The sequence below is a fragment of the Myotis myotis genome, unplaced genomic scaffold (genome assembly GCF_014108235.1).
Source record: "Myotis myotis isolate mMyoMyo1 unplaced genomic scaffold, mMyoMyo1.p scaffold_m19_p_45, whole genome shotgun sequence".
Classification (NCBI taxonomy): domain Eukaryota; kingdom Metazoa; phylum Chordata; class Mammalia; order Chiroptera; family Vespertilionidae; genus Myotis; species Myotis myotis.
In genome coordinates, this window is record NW_023416352.1 from 283,196 (window position 1) to 292,625 (window position 9,430).

Sequence of the window (9,430 nt, forward strand, 5' to 3'; positions counted from 1 at the left end):
GCATTGGGCCTGGGTTTTCCTCAGGGACACGCCCCCCTGCTTTGACCCCCACTTCACTGACCAATGACCCCTTTTAGGGTCCCCCAAGTCCAGCTCCTCCACCCCTCAGGGTTACCCCTGCTCCCAACTGTGGGGATCCCCAAATCCAGCCGGCTCCCGGGCCCGCCCTCCCCACCACGTGACCCAGAGGTTGTGCAATCCAGCCCCCTCCCCTGGCCCCCTCCCTGAGGGGATTTTCCAGGAGGGCTGAGCTCAGGCACCCCTGCCCCCAGGGGGCCGGGCCAAGGTATAAATAGGGGTGGCGGCTGCCACCGGCAGTGAACACAGCCCGGCACCGCCATGCTCGCCCTGGAGGCTGCACAGTGAGTGGGGCCCCTAAACCTGCACACGGGACCCCGGCCCCCCACCCCTGCCCCTCTGCCAGGCCTCCCCCAGCGGTGGTCTCGGCTGACAGCCTCACTGGGGGGGTGTCCACGCTCACGCCCGCCCCTCTGGGTCTCTCTTCCCTCCCACTGATTCTCTCCTCCATCCTCCTCCTGTCTCCCCCTGGACCCCACAGACCTCTCCTGGGAGGCTGGCCTCCCACTCACCCACCCACTCCCCTCCGACATCTCCAGGGCCCTCCACCCTGTCCCCCGGGCCCCCCCGGGTCCCCCGCTCCCTGTGTCTGCTCTCTCTGTGTTCTGCCTCCGCCTTATGTTTCGGGGTCTCCTTTGCCTCTCGCTCCCTCTGTCTCAGCCTCTTTCCAATTCTCTGTCCACCTGTCTTACTTCTCCTGTCCCCCATCTCTCCCCCACCCCATCCCTCTATCTCCGGGCTCAGTAAATACCTCTGCATCTGAGCGTGGACGGCTCCACACCTCTCCCTTCCCCGCGCTCACTCGCCCTCGCTGGGTCTCTGCGTCTCCCCGTAGCTCCCCTGGTCCAAGGTGGACCCATTGGACAGACTGGCTAAGGGAGGCCCCTCCCTGCCCCCACCCGCCCGCGGGCACCCTCATCTCCCTGGGGACTTTCTCTCCCTCACTTTCCCTACCCCCCCCCCCAGCCCCTGCCTATGCAAATCCCAGGGGACGGGGGGTCATTTGCCTGGCTCCCACCCCCACTTCCTGCCCCAGTGAGGGAGTGGGGGGCTGGTCTCCCACACGAACGCACAGCAGACGGCTGTGGTGGTCACAGCTGCAGCCGCCTCTCCCCGACGGCCCCCCAGCCACCGCGAACCTCAGGTGGCTGCAGGCACCCTGACATGCCCCTGTGTCTCTCCCCCTCCAGGCTCGACGGGCCACACTTCAGCTGTCTGGTGAGTTGAGGCCCTGGGGGCCAAGGCAGGGCGGAGGGGGGGACCCACATGGCCTACTGTGACCTCCCTGCCTCAGTTTCCTTCTCTGCTCCTTCCTGTCACTCTGTCTTTTTTACTTTCAGTGTCTCCCGCCACCACCCTCCAGCCACTCATCTCAGATGTCTCTCCAATGTCTCTCTCCTCTCGGGCTCCGGGCGTGGGTGTGTGTGGGGGGGGAGGGGGGGGTGTTCTTTGTATCTTTGCCTTTCTATCTCGTTCTCTGTCCGGCCCACGGTCAGCAAACCTATTCCTCCCTCTTCCCTTCTCTTCTCTGCCTTATATTTTCAAAAATGTCGCCTGTAATAGATGAGACACACGATACTCGACCTAAAACCCGCAGTCCAGTCCGAGAAATAAAGCCTTACTCGTATGGCCCCGAAAGACACCCCCTCTGGGGCCCCTACCTCCCCCACACGACGAGTTTTGCTTTTTTTTAAAAAAAAATGGAGGCGTAACTTATGTCGGGCAAATGACACATCTTGTGTGCCGCGCAGTGAGGGCTGACCCGGGCACACGCCTGCGCGACCAATAACCAGCCGAGACCGCGCTCCGTCACCCGGGAATACCCGCAGCCTTCTCCCTCGATACCCGTTCCGACGTTTCCACTACGCATTCGTTTTGCCTGGTTTTGAACTTTCCACAGAGTGAATCATAGCGTGTACCCTTTGGGGTCTGGCTTCCTTTTTTTTTTTTTTTTTTTTTTAAATATATTTTATTGATTTTTTACAGAGAGGAAAGGAGAGAGATAGAGAGTTAGAAACATCGATGAGAGAGAAACATCGACCAGCTGCCTCCTGCACATCTCCTACTGGGGATGTGCCCGCAACCCTGGTACATGCCCTTGACCGGAATCGAACCTGGGACCTTTCAGTCCGCAGGCCGACGCTCTAGCCACTGAGCCAAACCGGTTTCGGCAAGGGTCTGGCTTCCTTTGCTCAACATCAAGTGCGTGTCAGGCGCCGGCTTTTTCCTCGCTGTATGTACTCCACCCCCCCCCACCCCCACCACCACCTCATGTGTCCATTCCCCCGTCCATGACCACTGGGGCTATCTCCCCTTTGGTGTTTTTTTTTTAATACATTTTATTGATTTTTTTGCAGACAGGAAGGGAGAGGGATAGAGAGTTAGAAACATCGATGAGAGAGAAACATCCATCAGCTGCCTCCTGCACACACCCTACTGGGGATGTGCCCACGACCAAGGTACATGCCCTTGACCGGAATCGAACCCGGGACCCTTCAGTCCGCAGGCCGACGCTCTATCCACTGAGCCAAACCAGTTAGGGCTCCCCTTTGGTGCTTTTCATGAGGCTGCTCTGGGTCTTCCTGGGCAAGGCTGTTTAGTGGACAGACGTTTTCCTGGGTAAATCCAGGCGTGAGATCGCTGGCATGGAGATGGTCTGTCTCCTGCTTTGGTCTTTAATTGCTAAAGCGAGACGATTCTTGAGATGAATGGAAGCAATGATGCGGAGGTGGGTAAAGGCAGCACTGAGACCAAAAAAGAACTCCCACCCTTCACCCCGCCACCCAGACAGAGGAGGCCGGGGGAATTCTCATGACGATGACTGAGCATCGTGAGGCGAGGGGCTCCTGGCGGCCCACGGCTCAGTGTCTCTCTCCGGGTCTTCGTGCCTCTGCCGTGTTGTGTCTGTCTCCTCTCTCCGTATCTCTGTGCGTCTCCTCTCCCTGCCCCTGTGGACATCTCCCTGCTGGTCCAGGGTGGGGGTGGGGCTCCTCACAGGCCGCTGACCCCTCCTCCCGCCTCCCCCCAGCAGTACCCAGATGGCATCTTCTATGACTTGGACAGCTGCAAGCACCCCGGCTACTCCGACTCAGAGGGGGCTCCTGGTGAGTGACCCCGGCCCAGACCCCTCCCACATGCCCCTTGGGCCCATTTCACGGATGGGGAGCTGTAGCCCCGGGGGAAATGGTCCCATAGCTCAGCAGGGCGAGGTCAGCCCAGGCCCTCAGCCTCCTTCCTTTCCTCCCTGGCCACTCGCCCATGCAAATCCCGGGGTCAGCCATTTGCATGGCCCACAATGGCCCCTCTGTGCTGGCGCTTCCAGTGGGAGGGGGCCAAGGCCACACCCCCGGCTTCTGACTCAGTGCCCTTCCCCCAGACTCCCTGTGGGGCTGGACGGAGGTCCCGGCTGTGCCCGCCACCTCCTACGAAGCCTTCGACCCAGCCGTGGCCACCTTCAGCCACCCCCAGGACGCCCAGCTCTGTTATGGGCCCTCCTCGACCTACAGCCCTGTGGGCAGCCTCAACCCAGCCGCCAGCCTCGAGGCCCCGGGGCCTGGCTTCCCAGCGTACCCCACAGAGGACTTCGCCTGCCAGGTGAGGGGCAGGGGGATCACTGACACCCCCATCGTGTGACTGAGGTTTGCTGGGCGCCAGGCACTGCATTAGGGCCAATGCATTATAACCCCTCCCTCCCTCCCTCCCTCCCTATGAGGCTGAGCACTGTCATTACTGCAAAACCAGTGACAGAGGGAGCCAGGGGGCAGCACAGGTAGCTGTCATCCGTGTGGCGCGGGCTTTCATGGAGGTGGCCGGGCGTCCCCTGGCCACACCATGACTGTCTGAGCCGACCCAGGCTGTAAACGGAGTGGGGAGGGCCCAGGAGGAGGAAGCCAAGGGAGGGAGAGCAGGGCCCCCCCTCGACGGGACGGCAGGTGACCCTGACCTTCCGCAGACCCTGGGCCCCCCGTCGTACGCCCCGTACCCCAGCCCCGTGCTGTCGGAAGAGGAGGACCTCTTGCTGGACAACCCCGCCCTGGAGGTCTCGGACAGCGAGTCGGATGAGGCCCTCATGGCTGGCCCCGAGGGCGGGGCATCCGAGGCAGGTAAGTGGGAGCAGGTCGGGCGGGGACTCCCACAGGGGGCGGGAGGAGGGGGCTGAAGGGCCGTGGCTTCCCAAGCCTGTCCTATGCACCCCAGCTCTGAGGGCGGCCCAGGCTGTGTGCCCGGGGCAAGGGCCTCTGCCTACCTCTCTGCGCCTCGCCCGCCTGTCTGTACGGAGGGGTGACAGTCACGGTGACTGTTGCTGGTGTTTGGGAGGGTTCATGGGAGGATGTTGTGAGATAACGGCGCTGGGCAGAGACCGAGCGCTCGGTGAGGCTTCACCACCATCGCCAACACAGCACAGAAACCCTCCCAGCCTCAGCCCCAGCCCGTCAGCCCCTGCTTCCGCCCACGAGCCCGGCATCCGTTATGCGCACCTCCTCCGGGAAGGTGGGATTGGTCCTTAGCAACTTTCTCTGTCTGCGCCTCAGTTTCCCATCTGTAAAATGGGTTGTTGCCGTCCCCCCATCCCACGGGGCTGTGGTGAAGGTGAAATGAGCTCATAATTGTAAAGCCCCGGGCACGGAGCTTGTAAAAGTGAAATACCTGCACAGGGAAGCCTCATGTATAGCCAAGGCGATGCCAGCTCAGAGACGTTACGTCATCACCCCAGGGGCACACAGCTGGGAGATGGCAGAGCTGGGGTTCTTGGACCCGGTGCCCTGCTATATCCACCTGCTCCTGCTCTGAGGGGCCCAGCAGTGGACCCCTGGCCTCTCCCAGGATCCCAGTCCCTCTGGGGTGCGAGGCTGGAGTTGAGCCAGGCTGACTCAAACCCACCCCAGGGCTCTTTCCACCACCAGTCAGCTCCCTGTGGGGAGACTTTGAGGAGCTCTGTCAACCCATTTCACAGCTTCCCTCATCCATGCGCTGAACAATATGTATTCATTCCTAGGCGCTGGCCACGGAGCAGAGCTCAGGCCAGGGGCAGATCCTGTAAAAGAAAGCAGGGAGGGGCCATGGGGGGTGGGGGGGGGCAGCTTCAGGGAGAGGGGGGCGCAGACAGAGCCAGGCAGGTGTATCAGCTAAATCTCTCCATGGGGAGACGGAGGCTGGGGGGACGGGGCGGGCCGCTGGGCACCTCCCTGACACCCCGCCTCCCTCCGCAGGGGCCCGCAAGAAGCTGCGCCTGTACCAGTTCCTGCTCGGGCTGCTGACCCGCGGCGACATGCGCGAGTGCGTGTGGTGGGTGGAGCCGGGCGCCGGCGTCTTCCAGTTCTCGTCCAAGCACAAGGAGCTGCTGGCGCGCCGCTGGGGCCAGCAGAAGGGCAACCGCAAGCGCATGACCTACCAGAAGCTGGCCCGCGCGCTGCGCAACTACGCCAAGACCGGCGAGATCCGCAAGGTCAAGCGCAAGCTCACCTACCAGTTTGACATTGCGCTGCTGCCGGCCGCCCGCCGGGCCTGAGCCGGGGCGCTCTCGGGGGGGCTCTCAGGGGCTCACCAGGCCAGTGTCACGTTGCTGTCCCCGCACCCTAGGTCATAGGACCCGTGGATTCCCCACACTGTGGGGGTGGGGGGCTGCCATAATCCCTAAGCCCTGCCCAGGGCCCCTCTGGGATTCCCGCATCACGTCCAGGGTCCCCAGGATCTTCATGGCTTGGGTGGCAGGACTATGTGTCTGTGTGGAGTGGGGCGGGCTGGTGCTTCCAGAACCCCAGCCAGTGGGGACTGCTGTGTGTCTGTGATCCCACAATCCCATGAGGGGGGGCGGGTGAACCCACAGATCTTCACACCAGGACGGGGCGCTGCCAGCAGCCCTAGGCCCTGTCCAAGGTCTGGGGGACCTCTGCTCCTGTGAGTCCCTCCTGTCAGATCTGACATCTCCTAGTTATGCCTGAGACCTCCGGGATCCCTTAACCATAGCTCAGACCTCTGTGCCCAGCTGTGACTCTCGTCCTATCTGTCCCCCCAAATCCCTCGGTCATCTTTGGGATCCCCTAGTTCTCTGGAACCGCCCTGCTACCACTTTTTTTGTGTCTGGAATTCTCCAGTCACAGCTAGGGAGGCTCAGGGATCCTTCCGTCATGTCTGAAAATACTTGTCAGGTTTTGGGGTGGGGGCACCTCATTGAACCCTGTCATGTCTGGGCCACCTCTGCCTGGGATTCTCCAACCACATCCGTGCCCCTCTCTGGGATTTCCACCTGACATCCCCCTATGGGGACCCCACTAGCAGCTGAGTCGTCATGGAAACCCTCCCTCCCTCTCCTGGGGTGTCCCCTGTAGTCACATTCTGCAGATCATTCTGGCCACTGAGCTGATTTCTGGGTGATCTTGGCAGCCCCCCACATCAGTTCTAACTGATGACCGACTCCTTACCCCACACCCAGGGGGCAAGTCAGGTCCCCCTCCCCCGCCCCTCCCCCTGCTGGGTTTTCTTTAATTCAGGGTCACAGTTTTGTTTGTTTTTGGAGGGGCATCCAATTTAACTGACATTTCAATGGAGGGAGATTTTGCAAAATCCTTCTGTTAAAACGTTGCACAATCCAGCGACCGGCTTTGGGGTGTGGAGGCTGGAGCAAGGCGGTGCTCCCTCACACTCTCCCCCCCCAGCCCCCCATGGGACCCTGTTCGCCACCAACCCCCTTGGCTGTCATACCCTGGTGGCTTCTCTCAGTTGCCTTGACCCTCAGCCACCTGCACTTTGACCCCTGGGTGAACCCAGCTGGGGTGAAGCCTGGATGGGCCGTGGTTGCTCTGCTTGGAAGCCCGAGGCCAGGGGCTGTGGCTGAGCCCCGAGTCCAGTCCTTGAGCCTCAGTGGCTGGGGGCCCTCGAGTCAAAGACATGCTGCTTCTGGGCCTCAGTTGTCCCTTCTGTGAAAGGGGAGAGGAAGAGGAGGAAGATGGTGACAGTCCCTCGCAGCCCTGTGGACAGGCCTTTGATACAGCTCCTGCAATCACCGCACCCCCGCTGATGGCCGGAGGAGGCCGAGGGGGGCGCATCAGGGACCCAGAGAGAAGAGGTCCTTGCAGGGGCGCCGGGTGCTGGCAGCAGCAAGAGCAGAACAGCCCCCCTGCCTTGGGGAGGGGCCAGAACAGTGGGAAGGGGGGTGGCAAGATGTCCTCCCTGGAGCCTCCATTGCAAACGAGGTACCTTCTGCAGAAACCATCATCACCCCAAGTGTGGAATGAAATAAAATAAACAAAACAAATCAAGGTAGACAGGCCTCCTGGGACCCTTTGTCAGGGCCAGCAATGCTGGGACACGGCCTGCTGGCCCTCGGGGACACCGGGACAGGGAGGGGGGTAAGAGAGGAGATGGAAGAGGCGCTGAGAGCCAGACCAGGCTGAGCCTTGCGGGCCAGGGTAAGGGGCTTGAGCTATAGGACCTGGTGGTTCCGTCCAATTTTGTCCCTCTCTTCCTGACCAAGGGGCTCCTTCCCCGCCCGCTCCCTGCTGCCCTTTCCGTCCTCTCCCTTCCCTTCCTTTCCCCGCGCTCTCTCCGGGTCTCTGGCTCCACCCTCCGCCCTTTCTGGTCTCTGTCCTTCCTGGGACTCCTGTCCTCCCTCGGGCTGGCGGGGCAGCGCTGCCCTCCTGGCTCCCGCAGCTCTGCCCGCTCGCTGGCCGGGGAGCTGTGTGTTTGTCTGCCTGGTAACCCGTGACGCCACAGGAAGGCAGCCTCCGGATTGGCTTGGCGCTCCTTGGGGGCGGGAAGTTTCCGGCTCATAGGGGGTTTTGGAGACGGGAAGGGGGCGGGACTCGTCTTCCTCACATCGGGTCCCTCGCCCCGCGCCCCCCCCGCCCCCGCCCCCCGCCCCGTCCCCCTCCGGCCCCTCAAGCCCTCCCCCGCCCCTCCCTCCCCAACCCACCGCGTCCTCTCAACACCTGGGTCCCCAAGACCCTCTCCTCCCCCACCGCCTTCCCCCCATCCAGGCAGCCGCAGGTCTCCCTGCCGGGAAGGGCGCCAGCGCCGGGCACCCCTCCAGGGCCTTCCCGGCCTCCCCCCGCCCCCGCCGGCGGCACCCGCGTCCGGTGCCCGCCGCGCCCGCTCCGGGAACCGTCCTGGGGACAGGCCGGGCGCGGTCCCAGGGGGGTGACGGCCAGGCCGGGGTCCCAGGGGGCCGGGGCCCAGAGCTGGGTGCGCCCACGTCGGGGGGTGGACTCCGGAGTCCCCGAGCCCCAGGGCCCTCCTGCCGGCACGGGGACCCCTCCCGCCCGCGCGGGGAAGCCGGCCCCTCCCCCAGCCCCGGGCTCTGGTTTCCCGAAAACTCCTGACTTGCAGATACTAAGAATGGCCCTCAGGACCCTGTCTGCTCCCCGCCCCGCCCCCGCCCCCGCCCCGCCATTCACCCACTTTAGTCCCCAGCCCCTGCCTCTCCCTCTTCCTAGGACCCAGGAGCTCGGGCCCTCACCCTTCTCCTTCCCCCAGCACCCAAGGTCTGGAACCCAGGTCCCTTCTGCCCCCAGACCCTCCTCCTCCCTCGGACCCAGAAGCCAGACCCCAGCCCCTCCTCCCTCGGACCCAGGAGCCCAGACCCCAGCCCCTCCTCCCTCGGACCCAGAAGCCAGACCCCAGCCCCTCCTCCCTCAGACCCAGGGGTCCAGACCCCAGCCCCTCCTCCCTCGGACCCAGGAGCCCAGACCCCAGCCCTCCTCCCTCAGACCCAGGTGTCCAGACCCCCAGCCCCTCCTCCCTCAGACCCAAGAGTCCAGACCCCAGCCCCTCCTCCCTCGGACCCAGGAGCCCAGACCCCAGCCCTCCTCCCTCGGACCCAGGTGTCCAGACCCCCAGCCCCTCCTCCCTCAGACCCAAGAGTCCAGACCCCAGCCCCTCCTCCCTCGGACCCAGGAGTCCAGACCCCAGCCCCTCCTCCCTCGGACCCAGGAGTCCAGACCCCCAGCCCCTCCTCCCTCGGACCCAGGAGTCCAGGCCCCCAGCCCCTCCACCCTCAGACCCAGGAGTCCAGACCCCAGCCCCTCCTCCCTCGGACCCAGGAGTCCAGACCCCCAGCCCCTCCTCCCTCGGACCCAGGAGTCCAGACCCCAGCCCCTCCTCCCTCGGACCCAGGAGTCCAGACCCCCAGCCCCTCCTCCCTCAGACCCAGGAGTCCAGACCCCAGCCCTCCTCCCTCGGACCCAGGTGTCCAGGCCCCCAGCCCCTCCTCCCTCAGACCCAGGAACCCAGACCCCAGCCCTTCCTCCCTCAGACCCAGGAGTCCTTCCCCCTCCTCCTCCCTCAGACCCAGGAGTCCTTCCCCACCCCTCCTCCCGCAGACCCAGGAGTCCCAAGCCTTCCGGGGACCTGGCGT

General features: G+C 63.8%; 1 protein-coding gene across 6 annotated transcripts; it reads left to right on the plus strand.

Moving 5' to 3' along the window:
• The first annotated feature begins 333 nt into the window (after nt 1-333).
• SPIB (Spi-B transcription factor) lies at nt 334-7,643 on the plus strand. Of its 6 annotated transcripts, none has more exons than XM_036307162.1 (6): nt 334-362; nt 1,269-1,296; nt 3,110-3,182; nt 3,455-3,672; nt 4,031-4,181; nt 5,289-7,643. In XM_036307162.1, the coding sequence occupies exons 1-6, from the start codon at nt 340-342 to the stop codon at nt 5,585-5,587; spliced, it is 792 nt and encodes a 263-aa protein (XP_036163055.1). In that variant the 5' UTR covers nt 334-339; the 3' UTR covers nt 5,588-7,643. The 6 variants fall into 6 exon arrangements, with proteins under 6 accessions (XP_036163055.1, XP_036163052.1, XP_036163051.1 ...); XM_036307159.1 differs by having other exon boundaries at nt 339-362; nt 3,107-3,182; XM_036307158.1 differs by lacking the exon at nt 334-362 and having other exon boundaries at nt 1,177-1,296; nt 3,107-3,182.
• Nucleotides 7,644-9,430: the final 1,787 nt, after the last annotated feature.